The sequence below is a fragment of the Nelumbo nucifera genome, chromosome 3 (genome assembly GCF_055504915.1).
Source record: "Nelumbo nucifera cultivar China Antique chromosome 3, China Antique-T2T, whole genome shotgun sequence".
NCBI classification, from domain to species: Eukaryota; Viridiplantae; Streptophyta; class Magnoliopsida; order Proteales; family Nelumbonaceae; genus Nelumbo; species Nelumbo nucifera.
This window is the reverse complement of record NC_142651.1, coordinates 106,722,267-106,747,762: the sequence shown is the minus strand read 5'-3', so window position 1 is coordinate 106,747,762 and position 25,496 is coordinate 106,722,267. Positions and strand designations below refer to the sequence as shown.

The following is a 25,496-nucleotide window of genomic DNA, read 5'->3' as shown; positions in this document are numbered from 1 at the left end:
GTTATCGTGAAAGGTGAAAGGAGCAGGGCAGGTTTCGTCGTACAGGAGGGTGAGAGACTGTATCTCTCTCGCTCTCTCTCTATCTCTTCATCTCTTTAGAGTGAGAGTGAGAGAGACACAGTATCACTGTATCAGGTCACTCGACTCACTCCACAACGAGTCCACACTCTCGTCGTCAATCTTGCTTTGGGACCCGCAACTACAGTTTGAAAATCAATAATATTTAGACACGTGGTGGAATGTCATGTCAACCGTAGAGATAGCGGTGTTTTTGTGAAAAGCTATAAATACGGGCGTCGTTAGATATTATAAGACCTCTACTGTTTTCAGAGCGTGTGAGAACGTGCGGCCCTGAAAAGCTTCTTCTTCTGACTCTCTCTTTCCATCACTGTTCCCTAAAGTGAACATTCTCTCTCCTCTCCTCTCTCCTCTCTCCTCTCTTTCTCGTCTCTAGTCTTTCAGTCCTGGGAAAAGAAAGAAAGAGGTCTAGTCTCTTTCAGCTTAAACCAAACGGACACCGCCGGGAGGTCAAGCTAGGTTTTCTTTCTCTCTCCCAAGCTGCTGCAGTTACAGTAAAGGAAGTTTTTCATCAGTGAAGCTTGAAGTGATCCTGGATAATTTAGTTTCGTTGGCCCTGGGAAGCTCGATTTGCACAGGAATCTCCAAAATCCTCTTACGTTGCACAAGAAGGTCGCTGGTTTGGATTACTCGACCTCGTTTCAATTCTTTGGAGTTCATTGGAAGTGTTTTTACTTGGACGAAATTTGAGTCTTCATCCCCTGAATTTCAGTGGAACTGGTGGATTTTCCTTGTAATTGGTTCCTTCCGGTGTTCGAAAGTGGTTCGGTTACTTGATCGTATAGGAGTTTCTGATCTGGTTGGGACAACGAAAAGTTATCAGATCCTTAGAGGAGGATCAGTTGGAAGTGGCGTGATGGTTTGAAGCTCTTGAAGTCTCTTCCGTTAGTTTTTTTTTTTTTTTCAACTTTGAGCTCCGGACCTTTCGCTTTTTTAAGTTCGCAGAAATGGCGAACTAATTTATACACTGTTCTCTATCTTGCTCTATGGTTTCATGGAAAATTTGTACAGACTTGATCCCGCAATTTCGTGCTCAGAAGAGATCGCCGTAGTCGGAAATGCCACTCCGGCTACGAGGTTCCACCGTCAAGTCGACAACCTACTTCAATTTGAAGCGAGCGAGAACGAGATTTGTGGATCGGAGATGTCCGATCTGATCAAAGCTCAGATAGCCAATCATCCTCGTTATCCTAACCTAGTGTCTGCTTACATAGAATGTCGAAAGGTGATTGAAATACTCATCAGCTCAGCCTGTTTTCCGTTTGAATTCTCCGAAGACATTTTCTGTAATAGTCCTCTTTTTACAGGTCGGAGCACCACCAAAGTTGGCTTCGCTTCTTGAAGAAATAGGTCGAGAAAATCATTCGAGTGGTGGCTGTAGTGAGATCGGAGCGGATCCAGAACTCGACGAGTTCATGGTAACAGCGACCGGAAAGAGAAGCTCTCTTACAATCCTCAACGTTTTCTTAATCATATAATTGACTCAGCAGGTTGGGCTTGGCCGTAATAGTATTGAGTTCTGAGGGATGCTTTACTGATGCTGCAGGAATCGTATTGCGAGGTTCTTCGTAGATACAAACAAGAGCTGTCCAAACCTTTCGATGAAGCGACGTCGTTCCTGAGCAATATCGAGACGCAGCTCAGTAATCTCTGTAACGTAACGTCGACGGCTACGACGACGACCTCCGGGAATTGTCACTCAGGTAACATTTCACAGCGCGTATGCAATTTGTATTCTTGTTTATGTATAATTTGCGCCGGTTGCGTGCACTGCTTAGCCGGATCACAAGCCTAGATCTCTTCTCTCGATATCTACGTGGACGAATATCAATGGTGCAGCATAATAGGAGCAAGCATACGATCCCGGTCTGTGCAGCTGTTCGCATGTTATAAATCTCACAGGATAAAAATGGTTTTTCTCGTCATTTGCGTAGAAACAGTGGTATCCCTTTAAAAGACGCACTGCGTGATGTACGCTAACCCATCTACGCTGTGGAATGGTAAGCCACACGGGATGCTACTTTATTGCCTGGTGTCTGATTATGTTTCTCTAGTTCTTTGCTTCTGGAGGCCTGTAGAGACTGAGTGCGGCATGCAAGCATCGCATATTTTTCTCTTCCTTTTAAAATTTAGCTTGAAATTTGGGATTTTTTTTTTTAAGTTTTCACGTTTTCTCCTATTTTCATGCCACAACTGTTTACTAATCAAGGTTTAGCAGTCACCAAAAATAGGAGTGATAAGCTCTGCTCCCCACTCACCCCTTCCCTCCTCTCAATCAGAAAGGCAATATTTTCGTTTCCAATGCCAGCCTTTCTTTTCTTGTTACCTATGTGTCAAAAAGGTGGCATCATGCGTAAATGGTTTAATTATCAAAAAAATTTCTCCATGGCAGATGCCTATAGTTTGCAACCAACGTTGTTGCAGTTCCCAATTTCCCATTACTTCAACTTGTAGTGGCAATCCCCAGTTTCTTTAAAATAGCTTCTCGGACCGTAACCCTACTTACTATGTATTTATTTTAGTTTTTTACGTGTAAAATAAAGGTATCTGAAACAGCAGTTCAGCTTCTAGCATCATACAACCACAAAACAATTATGGTTCTGCTGGTCATATTCTAGTCAAGGCTTCGTATGTTTCAATCTCAAATGGATGAAAATTTTTTCAAATTTGTTTTCACCGCCTCTACATGACTACATCAAATCAAATTAAAAGGGGGTGGAAGGCAAAGTAAAAACTGAAACATTTTATTCTGAGTTAGTTTTTGGTTCTTTTATGGGAGAAAGAAAGAAAAACATCCTATTTGCGGCATTTAATAACTGACTTTGTGGTCAGAATCACGAGCTTCAGTCTTTTTACTGGGCTAACATAACTGCATACATCAATTGAGTATTCATGATGAAATTGATTTTGGGGAAATGCATATGTAGATGCTACAGTGAATTGATTGAACCCATTTTGTTCACGCTGAGTTAAAATTTTGGATTTAGGTGGTTCCATTGGGCAATCTCATATGTAGATGCTACAGTGAATTGATTGAACCCATTTTGTTCACGCTGAGTTAAAATTTTGGATTTAGGTGGTTCCATTGGGCAATCTTTTATTGTTAAAAAAGATGTGTGCTTGTGTTGCTCCATAAAATAATATGTTGATATCTGGATGTTATCATCGTCCCCAAAAATGTTTTATGATCTTTCTTTTTCTTTAAGTAGTTCTGGCCTCTTCATCTTATACATATCGCAATCAAAAGCTTCTTGTGCCACAGTTTCAAGGTCAAAATTTGCGATTGCTTCCTTGATTGATTCAATTGCTCTACAGCTTACAAGTTTTTTTGTAGTGGATATTGTATTATTCATATGTTTGCATCTCTTTTCATTGTGTTTAACGCAGAAGTTGACAGCTTCTTAAATTTGAGAATGGCTCCATCCTGGGGCTTTCGGGAAATACCATGTTCAAGGCAGAAACTTTTTAATATTCTGAGGCCCTTTGTGCTAATTCTCATATTGGAATTCATAACCTGGAAGTTTACTGGTCTAGTGAATTAAATGTTTCATAGTTGATTTTCCCTTTTTTATTTTGTTGGTATCCAATTGAATGGAATCTACATTTGGATTTGCTGAAAATGGTTATAAATTTCTTTTATTTTAATGTAAAATGATGTGCTGTCACTAAATTCAAAGTTCCATTGTGTTTTTTTATTTTTTTTGTGGTGGAATACTTTATTATCAGTTGTCTCTTATAGTTTATTAGAGTGTAGGCATTTCTATCTGGAACATGCACTTAGATAATTAAAATCTAGTAAGGAGGGAGGGAGGGAAGGGGGAGACAAGGAGAAAGGGTTGCAATCATGGAATGTAGCGAAAGAAATATACTGAATCTTTGATAACAAGTTGAAGAAATTGAGTTGATATGTTTAGGCAAATTTTGGGCATTCAGGGAGTCTTGACTTGATGATAAAAGAGACTTTTCATATGGAGCTCCTTAATTGTTTGTCAGTATATGTAATGCGACTTCCATAGGGCAATATAGGAAGCAACCATGCTGTAAGCAGTGGCTACAGAATTTTTTTGTAATGATCAATAAATGAAATATATATGGGAATCTTATTGCTGATATCCATGTCTGTGGTACTCTGCATGTCTTGTCCCTATCTTTATTTCCTGTTTTTCCTCTTATCATTTATACTCTTCAATAAGACTTTAGCACTTGGTGTGAGGAATTTTTCTTGATCCACATTTTCTTTAAATAGAATTTGAGTCATTTATTTGAATATTTTAAGGTCAATTGCCCTATTTTTCTATTGTAGGATCTCTTACTTTGATACCAATCTGTTATGGGTCTGATTGTCACCAATGGGTGATCCAAGGAAGGTATTAATTATCTAGAATAGGGTTTAGTCGTTTACTCGTTTAGGTATGTTCAAGTGCAAAAATTGTAGTTTTGTTTCACTGTGAAAGCTTTGAATTGAAAAAATTAGTCTAGGGTTGGAATTTCAAATAAAACTTTGTATGTAGGTTTAGAATTGATAGTTCTAGAAGATAACCAAGTTTGTTAGTGCTTAGAGAACTTCTTTCGCAAAGAGGCAAACACTCTACTTTTGTTAAGAAAACTTGAAAACTTTGGCATTTAGGATCTAGGTGGAATTTTGGGATGTATAGAAAAATGTAACAAGGTCAATGTTAATTCTTTAGGGAGGTAGAATTACTTTGATGAAAACTTTGTAAGCTATCAACGACTGTAATGTCTACTTGTAGAATTAAAAGACTAGTAGATAAAGAAGAGAGAGCACGTGATTAATAGTACAGTGACTTGAGTCACTCTAGAGTGTGGATTCAGTAACCACTCTTAGCAATTAGCACGAGCTATAAAAACTCAAATAATCTTAAATCATTCGTTCCTTAACATTTTTTCTCTATTGGCATATGTATAGACATTTGGGGTGGGTAATCCCAGTAGAATTATGAGAAATTGAAATTACAGAATTTCTAATATCATAAGAAAACTCATCACTTGCAAGCTGTTTAACCAATGGCTGTGAAACTTTTGAACACAAATGAACTCTGAGTTAACAAGTAAAATTTCCAGGCTGCACTGGACCAACATGTTAAACGAACAAAGTAGCCCTAATATATAAAATATGAAAATACATAAAAATTTGAGAAAACTTTATATCTGATTGATTGGCTCATGCGTTATTTTCCCGTTTCTAGCAGTTCTTGTTGTATTTTGACTTGTAATTGTTAATTGGGTGTGTGTTCAAGGTTTGTAGTGTTTTCTTTGGTGGAATTCCAGTGTAGATTTAGTGAGAAGTTTTATAACATCTTTTTTTTTTTTTAAGTTTTTATCTATGAAAATATATGTTTGTTTCTTTTTAATTATAAAAGGACTTGTTCCTTTAAATTATTATATGGTTATAGCACGTTTGAAGTGGTATTTTTAAAGTGATGACACCATTTCAAGATAGCCTGTTCCTCTGGTTAGAGCAAGTTTAAGGTTTTTAGAAATCTCTTATATAACTCCCTCTGTTGATAGTTTAGTTATAGATATGATTTAGTATATCTATTCAGTATTATAGTTATGATTTACATTGAATGTACTTATGCTACTCTTTAATAAGAATTATTAAACCATTGACTATATATTTTTAAATTATGTGTAAGTTAATAAAGTAAAATACAAAATAAAGAGTTATTTATAACGGTTAGCTTGAAAGAATAGTACATGTAAAGAGAAGGGTTCAAATTACAGTAAAGCAAATTATTGGGGTGATCTCTATGCACATGTAGATTGAAAACCTTATATTGATATAATTAACAAACTAAAATCTGTTGAAAAAATTATGAAAGATATTAAAAGCATTTGGCAATATGTTTTGCTATATTCTTGTATTGGTACCCATGGATATGCAAATATGTCATGAAAATATCAGGAGGTATGTTGACATTTTAAACCATGTACCATCATGATCGTGTTAAATTTTAAACCATGTATGCATGAATTATTTGCTCCTATATTGCTTTGTAAAATAATTCATCAAATGTAATTATGCCCATTTAATTCAACATGATCTCTTCCTATTCAATTGCTATTACAGTTTCATCACATTGAGCATTGTCATAAGGATTCTGGGTGAATGCACTTTAAGCCATGTTTTTGGGTGGTTAAATCTGCTCGTTAGATTTTTGGGTTGAACAAGTTTAGTTCTGATGGCTAAGTTCATATATATGATTGATTGCTTTTCAAATTTTAAAAGTTAAGGTATCTTGTAAGGCTGATGCTGCCAAACCGACCCAGCACCTTGATATCTTGTTTGTAAATTGTAGTATATTGACCATGAATTTGGACAATTAGTCATTTTTATTTCAAATATTGCAATGCATTCCATTCAAAAAGGTGAAATGGATATTAAGTGGATGTAGTTTAAACAAATTATTTAGGATAATTGTATGGGTGCAAGCCACTGAACGGTTTTGTGGGTTGCAAACTTATTTGCCAAGGTTGGTATGTTTCGTCCTCATTTCTTTTGGATTTCAATTGAACGATATCTGTTGGATCCCTTCTTATTTACCCTTCCCTAGTAAACACAAAAAAGGTGTAAATGAGAAAATATAAAAAAGCGGACCAATAAAAGGTATTTGACAGGCTTTTCTACATTTGGCTGTGGCTGTGGTTCTGATATGAACTATGAAAACAATTCACTCCAATGATTCAAAAGCGTTTTGTTTGATCAATAAAATGTTCTTATGTACCTACAGCCAAATCTGGTTAATAACATCTCGATTCGTATAGAAACTTAGCCATAAATTTTATATCAGATGTAGATATTTTAATAAATTGGACTAGAAGTCATCAGAATATTATATGTTATTAATAATGTAAACTAAAAACGGATTCAGGTTTGGATATCTTGAATAAGTTATTTATGACAGTTGAGCCCATGACTTTTTGGTGAATATAAGGCATTCAAATCAACTGCTTTTGGTAGGAAGGTGGACCTACTGGGGCAGGAGGATGATTTAGAGGAAGACAAGTCTGAAGATGAAGAGGTAATTGTTGATAAAGTAAGAAAAATAGAAGAAACTGTGGAGATGGAAAAGATGGTGGAAACCAAGGTCCAAGAAAGCAAGATGTAAGGTTACCTTTTATAGAAGGGGATGATTTTGTGAGAAAAATGTTCTGGGAATTGGAAAAGAGTTGTCCTTTGAACGAAGAAAGCTTTAAAGGGAGGCCTGTATGGTGAAAGTTTTTAGGGTTGTAGGTTTGGAGATCTCAAAGGGGGATGTTGGGTTTTGAAGTGTTTTGGTTTTTGGCAGTGTCTTTCTTTGTGTTTGTAAAAATGGGGAAGAAAAGGTATGTATGTATTAAAAGGGGTTGGCGGGTCTTGGGTTCTGACATTTTGTGGGTGATATCTTGTCACCTCTTTGTACTTTCTTCTTATTTATTAATTTTTTTTTTTATTTTGATTTACCAAAAAAAAAACTGTTTTTTGGTAGGAATGCTTAGTTTGTCTTTCATGCAACTCTTGTAACTTTTGTTTTATCAGCACATGCAACTCTTGTAAACTTTCCAATTTAGTTTTATGGTCATCTTTGTTTGTTAACATATTCTGCCTTGTTAAGAAACCATGTAAACTTTTATTCTTGACATCTATGTTTCTGTTTTGTTTTTTCTGCCTTGCATTGGAAAAAGAATTCCCACTGTAGTGTTTCAACATCTCCCACACCCTCATTGGGGATGGGGGTGGATACATGGTGTTGATTCATGAAAACATGTTTGGCTGGATATGAGGGATTACTGTCTGGAGTGAGATTTGGGCATGGTTTCAAAGTAACTAGGTCCTGACTGGTTCAACCTGATTTGAATCCCTAGTCTGGAATCTGCTGCATGTTTCTTGTTTCACTATTTGATGGATTAGGTATTAAGAGGGGGATCTTTGCTGTTTCTTGTTTTCCAACAACATAAATTGGATTTATGGGACTGTAATGAGGGAATTGAAATTAGGGATGTGGTTTCCTTGAGATTTTCTGTGTTGAGAAGGTGTGGTCCACTCTGGGTTGTCCATTAGAGTTGATGTGCATCTGTTCCAGATGATTGAGCTGAGAATGCATGTTAACAAAACAGTTCCAATAGAATTTCTGAAGTTGTTTCTTGCCTTAATGTCATGATTAGGGAGGATAAATTTTTGGAATGTGAAAAATGTCTGGAACTTAGGAGCAATCTCTGTAGAAGATACAACAATTTTGTCAGCTTAGATATTTTGAGTTGAGGCTGTTCTGTAAGGGCAGAGGATAACAATGACTAGAATGAATGATGTAGTGCAAGTTTTGGGCTTCTGATTTCCGACTAAAGATAACATTGCATGGGTAATTAAGAAATTGTCTGACCAACCCAAATGGTTGGTGTGGTAAGGTTATAGGGTTAGAGAATAAATGGGCAACGTGTTCTTTTCCAAGATCTTACTAGTACTCTTGTAAATTACACTCTTCTTTTATAAGTTAAGTATAAATGTATTCAAAGTGGGTATCCATATATATAGCTTCAGTGTAAAGGGCATTTTCTTCTATTTTGTAGTTCCCTTATCTTCTAAAAACCCAGATTTTTCCAACTTAGTGTTAAAGAGTGATGAGATCATATTGACCATAGAGTATTAATGATTTCAGATTTTTCTGTATGCTTTATGGCATAAAAATCAGAAAAGAAACAGTCTGCATTTATTTTTTCTGCTACAAATTTGTGAAGATTTTTCTTGTTTGACATCTGTAGATTCTTTTCACCTGGAAAGTTTGCAACTGCTCCAAACTAATCTCGTTTTTTTTTCATTTTAAGTGTACTTTTTTCTCCATATTTCGCTCTTGTACCATTAAATCTTCTTTCTCTCCTTTTAATTGGATGGTTGATGCTTGGATCTGGTTTTGGGTGACTCATGTATGTTCTTTGGGATCATTCTGTATTTGCATAATAATCCTGTCACCGGCTTTTTTATTGTTAGTTTATGCAGCTGAAGGGATGGGATATCCATCACATGGACGCCCAAGTCTTGCGGAATGGATAGGGCGAATTTCAAAGATTTCTCCCATCTTTGCAGGGAATCGAATTCCCTATATTTGAAAAACATGTTTTTCAATGATCAATCTTGAATCAAGAACCAAACCAGATCTGAACCAAAAGGAGTAGGAGGGAGGATGTACCTGATACAGAGAAGCAATATCTCCCAATGGAGGTGTTCACGCCCAAGGAAGGATCCAAAATCTGCTCCCACTGAAAATGGCGCAGTGTAGAATGGAGCAGAATCAACAATGTTCTTCCAAAAGAACTTGACCCTTTACAAGAATCAATTGGACGGCTTGTGAGTACAGCTCCAACCAATATTTTCCCAAAAGATTGGAATCAAGATCAGATCTTGATTTCTCCCAAGAACTGGAGATCGAACTGAAGGTGATGGCGGCGGCGGGAAGGAGGCGGCAAGAGAATTCGTAGGGTGCAGAAATCTCTCTTCTTGTGATCTTCAGCTCTGAAGAGAATTGAACATCAATCACTAACTGTGTATCACCCCTTTCTTTCTTTCATAATTTTAAAGGGATCAGCTCCTAATCCCATTAGGAGTTGCTAATCCAAATCATATTTGGATTAGAAGTCCCTTTAAGTGATAAGGGATAACCCTTATCTTATCTGCAGATCAGATCAGCCATCTCCTAATCTAATTTGGATGCTTCCAGATCTAAATGAAGATCTTGGACTCTCTAAGTGGATAGGGTCTAGGCCCAATCCTATCAGCTGATCCATCTCAGAATTCGCCCCTTTAAGTGACTGATCAAATCAGCCCAGTTCGAAATGGGCTTAAGGCCCATTTAAGGTTATGTACTCACTTAGCCTTCCAAACTGCTGCCTAGTTGGGCTTCCTTGTATGGCGTGGGACCCAAACATTGATCTACACATCAGCCACATGGGTTCAGCCCAGCCTTTGTTACAAGGCCTGGCCGAATACACTGTTATGGACAGTGCACCCCCTGAAACCCATCTTGTGGGCTCTATGGGCCCAACACTTACCCTAAGTTGTCCCTGGGCCAAGCCACCTTGTAACACCCAGGGATTGTCGGCAGATGCAAGATTAGTCTATCAGGTATTATCCTCAATGGTCTTACACTTAACCTCTCAGCCCATAATGATCAAGCATTGCCCGACAAGGGAGGACCTCTCCCTCGATTGGAAGGAACAGTGTTGTACTCTCTGCTTACATGGATCCCGGGAATTAAAACCTTTTGCAAATCATTTTGAAACCATAACATATATATCTTTATATATAAATATATTTTGCAAAACAAAATCTCAACAATTGATATCGGCTGCCGGCAGTCTTGATTTCCATTAGAGAGAGTGCATTCCCAATCATTACCTTTGTTTGACAAAGGGGCTGATCCTGTCACTATGATCACCCACTTAGATGAATTCTCGGACTGTCCCAACATACCCAGGTTTTGACCCCCGCTAAGGATCTCACTGATTGGTTCATCAAAGACAGCCCAATCCAACACCTAGTGTAGTATCATAATCAAGTCTAGGGGTCAGGTGTAATTTTCCAGTTTTGCCCATCTATCTCTAAGGTCCAGGGCAATACTGGAAATCTGGTCCAGTTCAGATGTTCTATTAATCCTACACCGCATGTGCTTCGGGTCTCACCTTGGTAGCTAAGACAAGCCACCCCAACAGTTGGCCGCACATCAGTGTCAGCCTTGGCAGAATAAATCTCCCCAGACTTACCCAATGGCTGTGAACATTCTAAACTAACACAAGTTTCATTAAGTGTCCAGTTTAAGGGTATTACACAGAAACACACCACAGGAACATGAATCAAATGTGTATTTTATTCATTTACAATAAATTCATAATGTACATAATTCTGATTGAAGCTAAGGGCATACAATTGTCTAACAGGTGGTATGTGGTATGTCAGTATCTGTAGAAAATATTAGTCTTGAGTCAGACTGTAAGATTGGTTTATTGCAGATTTGTCTCATAAAAATCTGTTTGCAATAAGTTGTCTACAGTGATTGGGTTTTCTACCCACACTTGCTCCATTGACAACCTAAATTTTGAGATTACAATTGCATAAAAATTGATGGTTTGAACTTTAGGGATGGTCCCAATCAGTTATAATGTGCATTGCATGTGAAGTGGGATATTGGTATTAAGATCAAAAGCCAGTGACCACTTATCCTGCATATTAAAAGTGGGAGAAAGAAGACTGTACAATCAAATCTCAGTTACTTAATTCAGTGCAAGCTCAAATGAGTTGTGGCCTCCTGTTTCTCAATACAACACTAAGTGTGGTAGAGAAGACCAATGTGTTGTTCAAAACCTAACAATGTGGCAAGAAGATACCAGGTTTTCCATCTGGTTGTCCCATTTTGTTGGGGAGGACAGATTGTTGTATTATTTTACTAGTCTTTAGTGTATGGGAGAAGTTGGACCACTATGTAATGATACCTTGAAGGACTGAGGATATGCGTTGGTAATAAATGAAGAATCTCTGAGGATTGCAATGAAAAGGTCTAGTCACTAGTGACTACTTTGTGATGGTTTCTTGCCATTTGTCTGACAGTTGTATTAAAAAGGGGTGGAGATAATTGATCTAAATGGAAATAACAAAGATTGTCAGACTCATGAGCTCAAGTAATATTAAAGAGATGAGTTGTAGGCCACCTATATGTTCCATTTCATCCTAGATCAAGGAAAACCAAATGTTGTGGTGGCCATATTAATAGGAATCTGGGTATGACTTTTGTTTGAAATTTCTATATACCAATAAAAATATATATTCTATGATGTTTATGCCTATTGAGAAGCTAGTTAAAGTTTTTTCTATCATATAGTGCCACTTTTGAAAGGGTCTTAGGCCTTATGTGTCTATGTTCTTGTGATTATACACCTCAATAGGATGGCTTGTCTTGAAGGAATAACACATCTTACAGAAATTAGTTCTGAAAGTTCCAATTGGTGTTGAGTGGAGGGAGTACTGCCTACCTATTTGGTTAAATATTTTCCATTTGGTCTATGGTTTCATGTTTCTTTTCCTTTGTTGTTTCCTGATGATCCTGCATTTACCATTTATTTGTGTGTACTTGTTTTATATGTATTATGTAGTTCCTTATTGATCCAAGTTAGACACCAAAGCTCTGATCAGTGTTCTCTACTTGTGATAATTTTTGACATTTGGTCCTCTTTTTGAAACTGCAGTTACTGCACTATATTATTCTAGTGCCCTCTCTTTAAGAGTGTAATATAGAAGAGAGATTACTACTTATTCCTCTCCTTATACCTCTTTGACTTCTTGATGTCCATTCTACTTTAACTCTAATAGTTTGAGTGAAATTCAAATGGACAAAAACCTAAAAGATATTCTCTAAGTATTGTATATCCATGCAATTTGGCACACAAGTTGATATATCCGTGAAGAAATTTTACAATCCTTGTTTAAAAATTATTGAATAGGAGGCTTTGATGGACTAGGATTAGGAGATTATAGCCCTTGTTTTCCAGATGGTGCATCACCATTTGGTGTGCCCCTTTGGTTGTGAGAACTTTGTACCAGCATACCACTAATTGGAAGAAAACTTAAAAGAGCACCATTGTCTTCTTTTATTAATTGTGTGATTACTATTTATATAATATAAACCAACAATAGCTGACTCCATATGGTTGGGAGAAGGCTTAGATGATGATGATACCGTCAAAAAATAAGGTGCCATTAAAAAAGGATATTGCAACTCTAGTCCTAGATTGCCCTAAAGGAATAGGGATATCTAATGACCTTATGCTCGGCGATATATGCCAGATTTACAAGATCTTGGTGACATTGGATGGATTGAAATAAAAATAATGTGATCGCATTTTCATCTTGTCTGAATTCTAAAAAAACTCTAGTAAAACTCTATAAAATAATTTAATCCAATAAGATAACTAATCCCACTCCTTGTGTAAATTTTAAAACTGCTTAGCATATTAAAATCTGTATCACCAAGAAATTATGAAATTATGATTGCTTCTAGAATTTATGGAAACCTGGTTTGTTTTATGAATTTCCTCTCTTCCATGGAAGTTTCATTGATAAACTCAAGTTCTAGAGACTAGTTTTTCTTTATCTATTTGTCTATGACCAGACTGAATATTGCTTGAATTTGGAGTAATTAGTTTGTTGAAATAATTTAGTTGTTGGTGTTAGGGTCTGTTTGGCTAGTTAAAGCGTTTTTTATTTCTATTTTTTTACTTCTGTTATGCCTGTTATTGTACTCACTTATAGCAGGGGCAGAAGGGTCTTTTCCCTTCTTATTGCTGCCGCCCTATATATATTATAATAAAAGCTGGCGCCGCCAGCACTGTTACATTGCCAATCCCTTCTCATCTCTTCTCTTCTCCCTTCTCTCTTCTTCTCTTCTCTTCTCTTCCTCTTATTTCTGGCCGGCCACACTGTCAAGATAGTTAATACATGCATGCACTAGAGAAAGTGAGGAACCATATCAATAAGCTGTTGTGTGGGGGAGGGCTACCCCCTACTTGGAATGCTTGTGTTGTTCCAAATCCAGTTAATTTATGTTTTGACATTAAGGATGCTACTAACCTAAGACAGTGAATTTGTACACGTACATCGACCCGGCCAACCCGGCATAAATCCGGGTTAGGCCATACTGGGTTTAAATCAATTATCTGCTAATTATTTACAAGTTTCAGAGTTGGGACCTTTCTAGAATGATAGTATCTAAGAACATTCTAGAATGGTAATTAAGGGCACATTCATTAATTAGACATGTGCACAAGGGCAAAATTGAAAAAGACAGAATAGGAAGGTTCTACAAAATGGAGCCTCAAGTCACCATAAATAGGGTCCCATTAATAACCTATTAGAGAAACCATTATGGATGAGAGAGGATCCAGGTTATCTCTCTCCTCTTTCCCTCTCCTCCACCAACCTCTGCAAGCTACCACCATCTTCCTCTGAATCATCGGAGCCGGACCATCCTTGTCCTCACTCTTCACCATTGGGTTTACACTAACATTTCTCGTAGTCATGTTTAGCATGATCAAATGAAGCATATTGAGGTTGATTAATACTTTATTGGAGAAAATGAATGACTGTCTTGCTGATTTCTTAAACCAAGGAGTCCACTGGAGTTATGATAGAGACCATTCCAACCAACTTGGCCTTGACTGAAATCTAGTCTCCACTTTAGGGGGAGTGAAGAATTGGAGAATAAGAAGGGATCGGGTCTCCTACCCACAAGTTGTTCCCACATCCTTACCCATAGGACATTACAGCTGTATAGGGATTATCTCCATTGCCATTTACGGAGGGATGTTCCCAATACACAGTGGCAGTTTTATGTGGGAACAAATTCTGGGTAGCAGATTCAGAATGGAATAAGAATGCTGTAGGTTATTTTCTGTTGTGTTGTTTGGTGTACTCTTTGCAAGTTTGTGAAGTGGGCTTCCAGCCCTATGCAGTTTTTTTTCACTCTTCTTGTTTTGCTAAACAGTTTTCAGAGTATTGGAATCTTTCAAGTAACACAACATGGTAGTATTCTTTTAATGAATGTAAACTATTGAAAAATAAATTAGGCAAACTACAGTAAATTAGCCTTTTTACAAGAAGGCTGCTCACAGACTAAACTGCAACATTACAATCCCTACAATGAACTGGAACATCATCATTGTATGTTGTGGGTACCCCCAGCATCATTCCAGTCTCCCTCCATCTTCAATTTCAAATATACAAGAAAAATTATCTGGAGGCATTTCAGGTGAAGTATGGGGTTCTTTTTTTAGTATTGGGGTTTCTAACTTGCTGCTAGATATTATGTTATATTTTCTAACCATCCTCGCAACATAGATGGGCATATTACTAACCAGCATAGTAGCTTCAGATATGTGGTGATGAACATGGTGCATGGTCAATGGTAGTGAAAAATTAAATTGTCCCATCTTTGGTGTTACTTATCCATAATGCTGAGTTGAATGACTTTTCTACTATGTTCCTTCTTCACCTCTCATGATTGTCACGGTTGCCTTATAGTTGGATATCAATTTGTCTGCTTGATGTTGATAAGTGACTGATAGCTATGCAAGTTTCTTCATGTGTTGCTTTTTCTACTAATTATTTTAGGAGAAATTACATGTGAAACAAAAACCACCATATAGATATGCACTTAACTAAATATCCTTCTTTTACTTTTTATATTTTGAATATTATTTAATGGTTTTTTAATATTCTTCTCTGGAACAAATCAAATACATTATAATAGCACTGTTGAATGCTGCATGACTTTAGTCCACATTACCCATCCTGGGGTTATTTAAATTACATTGTTATATATGAATAGTATGATATTTGGGGACATAACCCTGTCTTGTGTAACAACTCTTTCATTTCCTATATACCAAATAAAGGCATGATATTCTATTGAAGTTGCACAATGAGCTGAACATTTTCTTTTATATGAAGTTCTTAGCAGTTTGTTAGTGAGAAAAGGCATGTCAAGTGGGTCATTTTGGGTAGTTATATATGTGCCAAATAATACTACTATATTTGTGGTTTTTCTTTGGGTACACATAAAAGTACTGGTGTGCATATGTACATTTATGTTTCTGGGGTATTTTTTTGGGAGTTCTGTCATTTATGAGAGAGTTGGTCCTCCATTTGAGATTGAAATTGTATAGATATTGCAAATCATTTAGTTCTTCCCAACTATGGGTTTTAGGTTCCACACAAGTTCAGATCCTATCTCTTGGATTTTGTTGTTTTGTTTTAGGGATTTTCTACTTGTTATGTTGTGGAAATCTTTTTTACTAAACATCAGCTCCATACTTGTAACTGACTTAGCACATCATAATTGGTTTAAGTACCCTCAAGTGTTCCTAGTAGAATTCAAAAGCTTGTGGTATAGATCCTGTTGTTAGATGTCAAAAATATTTGTGGAAGAATATTGCTTTAGAAAGCATTATTCTTGGTAAGGGCGCTTCTCTTTGATGTTCTGAGTTTGATTGATCAATTTTATCTTCTTGCCTGATTTATGGATTTTTATTGGTTGCATTCACTGATGGGGGCATAGGCGTTACTGATGAACCACATTATATTGTGTTACTTGTGCCTCATTCTTTTCTATTATATCTTTTTGCTGGTGGTGCCATCTACTTGCATGATTACTCTTCAAAGCAAATGTTATCAGACTACCATTCTGGGTATGGTGGTTATGACTTGTGAAGATTCTGAAAGCAGTATTCAAAATTGGTTAGAGATCTATTGATTCAATGAGAGGTAGACTTTGTTGGTTTCTTCATATTTGTTCATATTTGCCCTGGTCCTGATCGGCAGCATGATTGATTCTTGTTCTCTTTGTGCTGTTGAAGAAAACCAAGGAATAACATATTTATTCTCAGTGGAATACCAGCCATGGTAGTGCTTGTTGAGACCATCACCTTGGAAAGCCACAGTTGTCTCTCTAGGTTTTTCATCTTAAAAAGTAATACCGTATGTTGGGTTATGGTGAAGGGAAAGGCGTTCTTTCATATCTATAAATGTGTATCTTTTAGGTGTATCTGGATAGAATTGTATATTCTTGGGAGACATTTGGGTTTTTTGCTGGTTTTTCCCGGTTATGGGTTTAGGGTTATACAATGTTCTTATAATGTGCTTCTAGGTATGGGCTTTAGGAAAGAAATCCCTGGTTGTAGATCTATATTTAAAATAAAAAAAAAAAAATCTTTACAAATTTATGTTGCAGTTTGCCAAACTACACCAACTCATTCTGCTTGATGTGTTGTTTTCTTTTTACCCCTGGTTACTACTGTTTTTTCAAACCAGAAAGTTCACTTGCTGCGATGTGTTGTGACTATATCATTTTATATGGAGAAAGTGTGTTGGGAAGTCAAGAAAGAACATTTCCAAAAATTGAATGTGGAGAAAATGTGTCTGCTGGGATAGATGAATGGAAAAGCTGGAGGGGTAGGGTCAGAAATGTGGTCATTCAAAGGTACCTAGGGATGGTTCCTATAGGTGATAAATGAGAGTACAGTAAGATGGTTTGGTAAGAAGCAATCTGTTGAAAGTTGAAGGGTCTACGAAAAGGATAAAGAGAAGACCAAAAGGGCCTGGGTTGGTGTAGTAAGAAATGGTCTAAGTGCACATAATTTAACTATGCATTTGGCACTAAACAAATGGAATGGCGAACAGGATTATGTAGCTGACCCCATATAGTTGGACAGGGCTTAGATGTTATTGTTTTTGTGGTTTCTGTGGAATGCAACTCATTTAAACTTGTAGCATTCTCAGTTGGATTTTTAAGTGGTTTTTTTCTTTGATTAATTTTCTTTTTTGCATGTTGATTTCTGGTTGTGTTATTTTGTGGACTACCCTGTGGCCAAAAACTCTGAACTCTGCACTTCATATTATATTATATTGGTGCAAAACTAGCAAATCAAAGAGTATTTATTTGTCCATCTGCATTTGGTCTTGAATGGTGGGTGGGTCTGGGGCCTGATGCGAGGGCAAGATGTCAAATTATTTTCTTACAACAGTTCTTTGTCTTTATTGTGGTTGTTTTCTGCCAGAACTTTTGAATACCAATGATACGATACTGTCAACAATTATTGTCACCAAAATTTGCGCAACTGCTTATTTCCCATTTCAACATATGCTAATGATCAAATTAGTTTGTGTATGCGGAGTATGGATTCTATGTAAGCCAGCTCTGATTCTTGCCAGTTTTTCAGATGATACAGCTGTGACATCTGAAGAGGAGCTAAGCTGTGGGGAGGTTGAAGCATCAGAAAGCCAAGAATCCTGCGGGCCACGCCCTGGTGACAAAGAGCTGAAAGAAATGCTCCTGCGTAAGTACAGCGGCTATCTTAGCAGTTTGAGGAAGGAATTCTTGAAGAAGAGAAAGAAGGGGAAATTGCCGAAAGATGCAAGGATGACACTACTCGACTGGTGGAACACACACTATAGATGGCCATATCCCACGGTAATAGCTCTAGCTGATATTCTAACTTACCCAGTTGTCATGGGTCAAAGAATCGATGCACCTCTGTGTATTGACACTTTGAACCACGTGCCTTTTATTTTTTATTTTTTTCAAATTTCAGTTTTAAGACTTTTTATATATATTATTTAATGAAAAAATTTCCCAAAAACACCCCTAAACAGATGTATTGGGCACCGAAATATTTGAACCTTGCGCCCAGTCATGATAGTCAATTGGCACCCCTCCAAATGGGAGGTTAATGATCATTTTCGTTCAACCGCAGGCTCTCTCTGATATGGGCAGTGGGCCTCACGTCTACCCTGCGGCCTGCTCTGACCAAAAAACAAGTATTTTATATTTTCCTCTGCCATTTTGGGTTAAAACTTGCTGGAAGTAACTCTAGGGCCCCATTTGCTTTTTTGGAAGTTATTTACCAGGATAAGTGTTTTTTGGGAAATATTTATTTGAGTAAGTGTATTTGATTTACCTAGGTTCTTTATAATTCAGATAATAAATGTCTTGGTTATAAAAATGTCATTATTAAAAGGGGTAATTTTGTTTCATCCAAGTGTTCACAACTATGTAATAAAGTTACCCTCCTAGGAGATGGGTACAGGGAAATGAATTTTCCATAGACCAATTTTCCCCTCTCAAAATCCAAAAAGAGAACAGGCCTTAGGTTTTCTATATTTCCCCCTGTATCCTGTTCTTATCCCAATTATAGCTTGAATAGCAGCTTAGTTCATATAAGCCTCTCACCAATGTAAGGGGTCTGGGGAGAGACAGATGCACGCAGCCTTACCTGTGCATTTGCAGAGAGAGGCTGTTTCCAAAATTTGAACACCCTGCTCATTCGGGTCACAATGGAGCAACTCAACTGTTGCGCCAAAGCACTTTACGTTAAATTTTCAAAATACCGAGGCTTGCTTTCTAAATGTAAATTTCTCTCTCCGATGCATCTTTGGTTAAATTTTCAAAATTGCATATTGGGACAGGAAGAAGAGAAGATGAAGCTTGCGGAGATTACCGGACTTGATCAAAAGCAGATAAATAATTGGTTCATCAATCAGAGGAAGCGACACTGGAAACCATCCGAGGACATGAGGTTTGCTCTTATGGAGGGCGTCAGTGGTACAGGTGGCGTTCATTCCATGTGTTTTAACAGAGGAGGAACAGGCAATGATGTTCTTTGATTACTGTAACTTCCCCAAGTCTGCTATCCCTATTTGTTGCTAGTATCCTTTATTCTTCTTTCGCCATACATGTCTCTATATATATGTAACTTGCAAATGTATGTATCCTTAGATTTCAATGGTGCTATAACGACTCATGGGAGGATCAAAACTTCTCATGAATTTTAAATGGCACGAAGTGTAATAAGAAAGTTATTCTGCACATTTTCAAGTGTTGAAGATTGATGTCAGCTTCATCCTTAATATAATGATGATTCATAAAGCTTCTTTCTGCACTCACCGACTATGCCTTCCTTGTCACAGGAGTTTATAGCCACGCGGTGCGTCTATGATCTGCCATCTATTCGGTCGTGCACTGATCATTTCCAAGCATTATGAACGTATAATCACTCATTTTCAACTTTGAAGGTTCAATTTATGTTTATAGTTGCTGTTCTTAGGGTCTGTTTGGTTCGTAGTTAGAATTGGAATCGGAATCGGAATGGTTTATTTTTATAGTCTGTTTGATTCAGATAGGAATAGAAATGGGAATTAAAATTAGCAGGAATTAAAATTAGCAAGGAATGACTATTCCCTCAAATGGGGGAATGTCATTCCAGCAGGAATGGGAATGGGATTCCGATTCCGCCTAGGAATGGAATAGCCCATTGTAATTCCGATTCCAGAGCCTTATTCCTGCAAACCAAATGGACCCTTAATTTTATTCTTATTCAAAGTTATGCACTTCATATTTTGTTCAAGTATAAAAGGGTGAAACAAAAGCACTGAGCTTCATATTATACTTGCAAATAGGATGTCAATTGGACTGGATTTGGTCCAATCCGATCTAGTCCAATGTGAATCTATTATAAATTGACCAGGTCTAATCCAATCCAATGAATGTTTTTAGACCAATTTGGATCGATCCAATTCAATGTCTGGACCATCCAGTTTATTCAAATTCATTTTGATTTAGATTGATTTCAACCCAAACTCGGTCCATTGACACATATACTCTCATCTTATATCAATGGACCAGATATTGGCTTAATCCAATTCAATCTAATAAATATTTTGGACTGAATTGATCCAATATAATATGCTTTGTTGGTCCATCCAATCCGTCTAAATTGATTTTGGACTGGATAGGGTTCAATCCAAAACCGGTCCATTGACACCCTTACTTGCAAACAGTGATGGAATACATATTGATCTTTTAGGGGAGTGTTTGACAACATAATTGATTTTATTTGTAAAAACAATTTGCCACATCAGCAAACCGAGAGATAACTTGTCAAGTCCTTTTTTTTCTCGATGACAATTGTGACTATTCACATTACAGCATCTTCCAAATGTACAGACAGTGGCCACATTAAAGAAGTTACTACTTTATTGATGGTTCACACCGGTATTTGATTTCACGGTTGTTGGTCACCATTGATTCGAATATTGTATATTTAAATTAGACCCACTGGATGAACAAGCTTTGTGAAGTAAAATTAAGGATAAAGGAGCCTTATCACATTGCTAATTTACAATAATGTTGACTTCTGATGTTTATATTAATAAAATAATCATTTTATTTATACAACTAATATTATTTTTTTAAAAGCCTTATAATTTAACTAATATGGTCATATCTAGCAAATATTCATAATTACAATTTTAATTATAATTTGTTAAGGTTCAGTTTACTTGGCATTAATCACGTAAAATTTAGGAATAATTACTTATATATACTTTGAGATTTGAGGAAACTACTTAGTTTCAAAAAACTACTTACATATGCCTTGTTGAGCTTTCCAATGTTCAAAAAACTACTTAGTTTCAAAAAGCCAAATCTTATGCTGATGTCTGTTATTGGTGGTACAATCCATCTGCGGCAGGAACCATATATACTGAGGTACCATTTGGTTCACGGTTGATATCAGAATCGGAAATCCCTGGTCTCCAAATGGGAATCACATCGCCTATTCCCCCTTGTTTTGTTCAAACAGAAATTGGATTCATATTCCATAAGACATGCATGACTCCCAAGTTGGGTAAAGAGAAATAGGGTTTGGGGGGCTTTTTAGTCATTGTATTTTTCCAGCTGGAATGAAATTCTCATTCCCTTGGCCAAGGTGAGGGGAATCCCATTCTGCCCAGTGATTCTAAATCGGATTCCACAAACCAAACCAAACCAAACCCCTTTAATCTTTTTGATTAGTTAATGATGGCTTCAATTATCAAAAAAGAATATAGAATTTGACAAGATCTTTGGTAATTTCAAACACGGCTTGTATACTCTTCAAATTTATTATTATGTTCACGTAATTTCAAATCAACTTTGTATTGTAGAAATTGTGGGACATGAGACGAAATACAATACAGGGACTAGTTTTCAACCCCTTCAGAAGATCTGAGTTTCTGTGCTGCATAAATCCCTAGACCCACCAGCACAGCAATGGTTATGATAACACTGAAAGCCACGCGCCTTGGCTTCTTCAACACAGAAGCAAGACCAGTAGCGGATGCTGCACTGTCGTCCTTGCTTCCAATCACAGTCTGGGCACCAACAGATTCACCACCAGCTACATTTGCTTCTTTCTTAGCATCATCTGTTACGTTGCCTTGATTGTTCTTCTCTTCTGACACTTCTTTAGCGCTATCAGCTACTTGTTCCTTGTCATTCCTGGATTTTGGACTCGCTACCGATTGTTGTGTTGTAGCTGGTGGAGGATCCTGAGTTACTACTGCCTTTGGCAATATAAGACTAAGACGATTACCTGTAAATTTGGCATGAATTCTTTCTGCACTGCAATTCTTTGGAATAGCAAAAGTATTCTCAAAACGTCTCCATTTGTCATCACCAAGGGGACGTTCTCCACTGACCCTCAAGCTGCCACGCCTGTCCAGCTGAACCCTCAGTTGATCCTTTCTGAATTCTACAGAAAATAACAAGTGAACCATGAATGACCAAGTTGAATATCTTTTTCACTCGTACAATGGCTTGAATACTTGCATTTAGATGCTGAAAAAAAAAAAAAAAAAAATGAAGAGAAGCGCTTTTTGGTACAAGGGGTGGATGAAATTCTTTCACTCTAATTTGTAAATCAACATATATGTAACTTCAATGCAAATTCTAGCCTACAATACGTGTTGTGAATTGAGGGGAATCGTCAAAACCAAGGGCTCATACACAAACGCACGTAGGACTTGTACACGAGAGAGTCATCACAGATAATCCAAAAATTTAAGCTATTAGGTTATGGGCCCCTTGCACCTCTCTTATTCCTTTCCAATGCGGGATTCTCTTCAACTACTCATACGTGAACCCCAACAATGTCCATGTGATTGAGAATAAAATATAATAAATAACAAGAGGAATATATCATATATGAAGAGAAAGCATACCAGGGAGGTCGATGACAATAGTATATTTGTCTTCCTCTGTCTTCCATTCGTAAGAGGGAACGAAAATTTGGTACGAGTATCCTTGGTTATTTTGAACCTCAGAACCCATTGTAAACATTTAGTGTGTTTCTTCCCCTGTCTCTACTCTGGCTAGATGTCAAATTAGTGTTTGGCTGATGAAGAATGAGAGGTTTTCTGGTTGCTTTATATACACTTCCATTGTTCCTTGTGGGTTTTCCTTCAAAGAGACTTATTCTTTTGTTGGCTGCTCTGGGTTTGAATTGTTCTATATTTATTTCTAAAAAGTGTATATCCTTAGTTGTCATGCATTGCAGAGATGGTGATCTCCTTGCAAGTGCAAGGGCAATCCAAATTTTCCATCTTGGAATAAAATCTCCATTAATTGGCCTCTAAGCAAAGCAATTCTATGCTATGAAAGAATAACATAAATATAGAACCAAGAAATTTCTAATGGGTAACCCATAACCTTGCAAAGAAAAAATTCGCATGTGTCTTACGTTTTAGGGCCGGTTCAGTGGTTCTGGTTGCTTCTCTGATGGACAATACATGTTATGTTATCTTTTCTCCTCGGGATGATCATTTGCCCAGGCCCAGTTCCTAAAATCATAGGACCGGAAATTACTTATGTGTGAAAGCCCAGATGCCTGACCATACCTGGGCCCAGGTAGCTCACAATGCTATTATGTGATTCTGGGACCAATTCGGACCAGCCCATGATTCTAGGCGAACTGTAATTTGTCAAGGGCCAATGTGCGGATGGTGGGGCTTGATCCTTGAATGTGGGTACCGTGGCAGGTAATTAGAGGGAGTGAGTTCCTAGAGCCTAGAGATTCCTTATGTGTCATTACTTATTACCCATATGAAACCTATTTTTATGGACCAACTGTGATATTATTAAAACGTATATTTGATGGAATGGAATGATTCTCTACTTAGGTTTTGTATTGTATTAAGGTATAGTTATATAGATTACATTATATAGATGCAGATGGATATTTAAATTTGAGTGGAGTGATACAATCTACCTAACTTCTCTGTCTATTTTTTAATGGGTTTCCATATTCATTGTCTTCACTTAGTAATACCCTTGGCTTTGGGGCAATTGAGCTGCGCATGAAAATTCAATAGGCAGCACATGATGTCATAATTACATCATAAAAATTCAAAAAATAGACAGAAATAAAAATATAAAATATACAAAAGTTGTTAAAAAAATTTATATACATCTCCAATATTATATATTTGTAATATTAAGCAAAAATGAATATGATACATAAGAAGCAATTTTATTAACAATGGAAATACAAAATTTAAATCTACCTGAACACTGAAAATTCTTATTATTATTTGAAATTATCACGCACATATTTACTAGTAGATATGTATTTATATACATACATACATGCAAAATATCTACTGTGTATATATGTATGTATATATGTATAAACAATTTTAAATTTGAAGACAAAAGATTTCTACTCGAGGTATGGTACTCTTATTTGTACATATATGTTCAAATTCATAAACCTTAAATCACCAAATGAAGTTTAAGAAATAAAAACATTTTGACAATTTGAAATGAAGTAAGTGACTGGTCCCGATCCCAACCTAGTCTGAAACAGTCATGAAGTTGGGGTTCAACAACTCCAGTTGGGTTAAGGTTGACCCCAACCCGACCTCAACTCCGGTTAGTAAAATATAGTACTGGGTTAATGAATTTCTCTTGTATCAATCACATGAACCACAGGCGGTTTATCCATTAATCCATATCATGAAAATGAAATTGTCTGAGAGGGAACATAATCCTAAAATTTCAAATTTCAGAAAAGATTAAAGGCCTTCATTTGACAATTTTTATCTCAATTTTCTATTGGGAATTGGGGTTGAAGATACTGTCTTTGGAACGTTATTTGCCCCTACTCAGTTCCACTGGATTTGCTGTTGGGCTATGGTAGCAGATCAGACTGGAGCAGAGAAAGGTGTTGGTTCTGAAAAGGCTCCTTGAATAGTCACAATTTCAAACATTGTGATTGTTAAAAAGGTAGTTGACAATTAATGACTGTTAATTTTGATTTGTTCCTCTTGATCACACCTAATCGAATCATGGCCATTGAAAACATCAACGGTCAGCTTCGCACCAAAAATCAAATCCACCATTCACGAGTAAAGTGTGCCTTTAAAGCGCCTCATTGTGAGGCACACATGGGTGCGCATGCATTGCACAGTAACAAGCCTCCATACTCGCCTCTTTATTTCTAAGGAGTGTAAATGAGCTACTATTTAAAAACCCAAAACAAGTCTTGTAATTTTTCAATGTGGGACAAATTAAAATTGGTTTTAATAAGATAAAAGATTATTTTTCAAGACATGTGTGCAGGTGCGTTTTTCATGTAATTGATCAATCAAACCCCCATTGGATTTAATCTCTAATGAGATTAAAATCCAATATTTTCAAAGTTTATAGTCACAAAAAATGCAATCGTCTCCAATTTCATTACCAAAAGACATTATAACTTAAAATTAGATTTTCTATGCTTACAAACTCTAGATCATGGTTTTCAAAACCGGACCGAACCGGATGGTCGGACTGGAAAAACCGGGAACTGATCAGGTCTGTTTTACCCCAAAACCGTTGATTTAGCCAGCAAATCGCTGACCAGAGTGGTTGAACCTTTTGAACTGTTCAATGGTTTGGCTGGTTTTAATTTTTTTTACTTTTTGGTCAGAATGAGCCATCCGTTCAGTTCATACGATCGAACCCCTGATTGGTTCATTGTTCGGGTCGGTTTTAAAAACTAGATGATTTTTTCATTCCTTGTTT

General features: G+C 36.8%; 2 protein-coding genes across 5 annotated transcripts; one reads left to right on the top strand and one right to left on the bottom strand.

The window, feature by feature from the left end:
* Positions 1-311: 311 nt before the first annotated feature.
* On the top strand, positions 312-19,541 carry LOC104598781 (homeobox protein knotted-1-like 1). 4 transcript variants are annotated; one of them, XM_088900846.1, is made up of 7 exons: positions 313-690; positions 791-962; positions 1,090-1,303; positions 1,386-1,496; positions 1,625-1,781; positions 17,836-18,086; positions 19,082-19,541. In XM_088900846.1, exons 3-7 carry the CDS (start codon positions 1,223-1,225, stop codon positions 19,277-19,279), a joined length of 798 nt encoding a protein of 265 aa, XP_088756972.1. In that variant the 5' UTR covers positions 313-690; positions 791-962; positions 1,090-1,222; the 3' UTR covers positions 19,280-19,541. The 4 variants fall into 4 exon arrangements, with proteins under 4 accessions (XP_010259299.1, XP_010259298.1, XP_088756972.1 ...); XM_010260997.3 differs by having other exon boundaries at positions 312-690; positions 791-1,303; XM_010260998.3 differs by having other exon boundaries at positions 313-962.
* A 1,419-nt stretch (positions 19,542-20,960) lies between these two features.
* LOC104599042 (uncharacterized) lies at positions 20,961-22,848 on the bottom strand. Its single transcript, XM_088900847.1, has 2 exons — positions 22,655-22,848; positions 20,961-22,185 (listed from the first exon to the last, which is right to left on the bottom strand). The coding sequence occupies exons 1-2, from the start codon at positions 22,770-22,772 to the stop codon at positions 21,635-21,637; spliced, it is 669 nt and encodes a 222-aa protein (XP_088756973.1). The 5' UTR covers positions 22,773-22,848; the 3' UTR covers positions 20,961-21,634.
* Between the last annotated feature and the right edge of the window lie 2,648 nt (positions 22,849-25,496).

Excerpts from the sequence above, each read along its gene's own strand:
- LOC104598781 (XM_010260997.3), top strand. The coding sequence starts at position 1,073 with ATGGAAAATTTGTACAGACTTGATCCCGCAATTTCGTGCTCAGAAGAG. Across the intron at positions 1,497-1,624 it reads CAGAACTCGACGAGTTCATG|GAATCGTATTGCGAGGTTCT; the intron begins GTAACAGCGACC and ends CTGATGCTGCAG. Across the intron at positions 18,087-19,081 it reads ATAGATGGCCATATCCCACG|GAAGAAGAGAAGATGAAGCT; the intron begins GTAATAGCTCTA and ends ATATTGGGACAG.
- LOC104599042 (XM_088900847.1), bottom strand. The coding sequence starts at position 22,772 with ATGTTTACAATGGGTTCTGAGGTTCAAAATAACCAAGGATACTCGTAC. Across the intron at positions 22,186-22,654 it reads TATTGTCATCGACCTCCCTG|AATTCAGAAAGGATCAACTG; the intron begins GTATGCTTTCTC and ends TATTTTCTGTAG.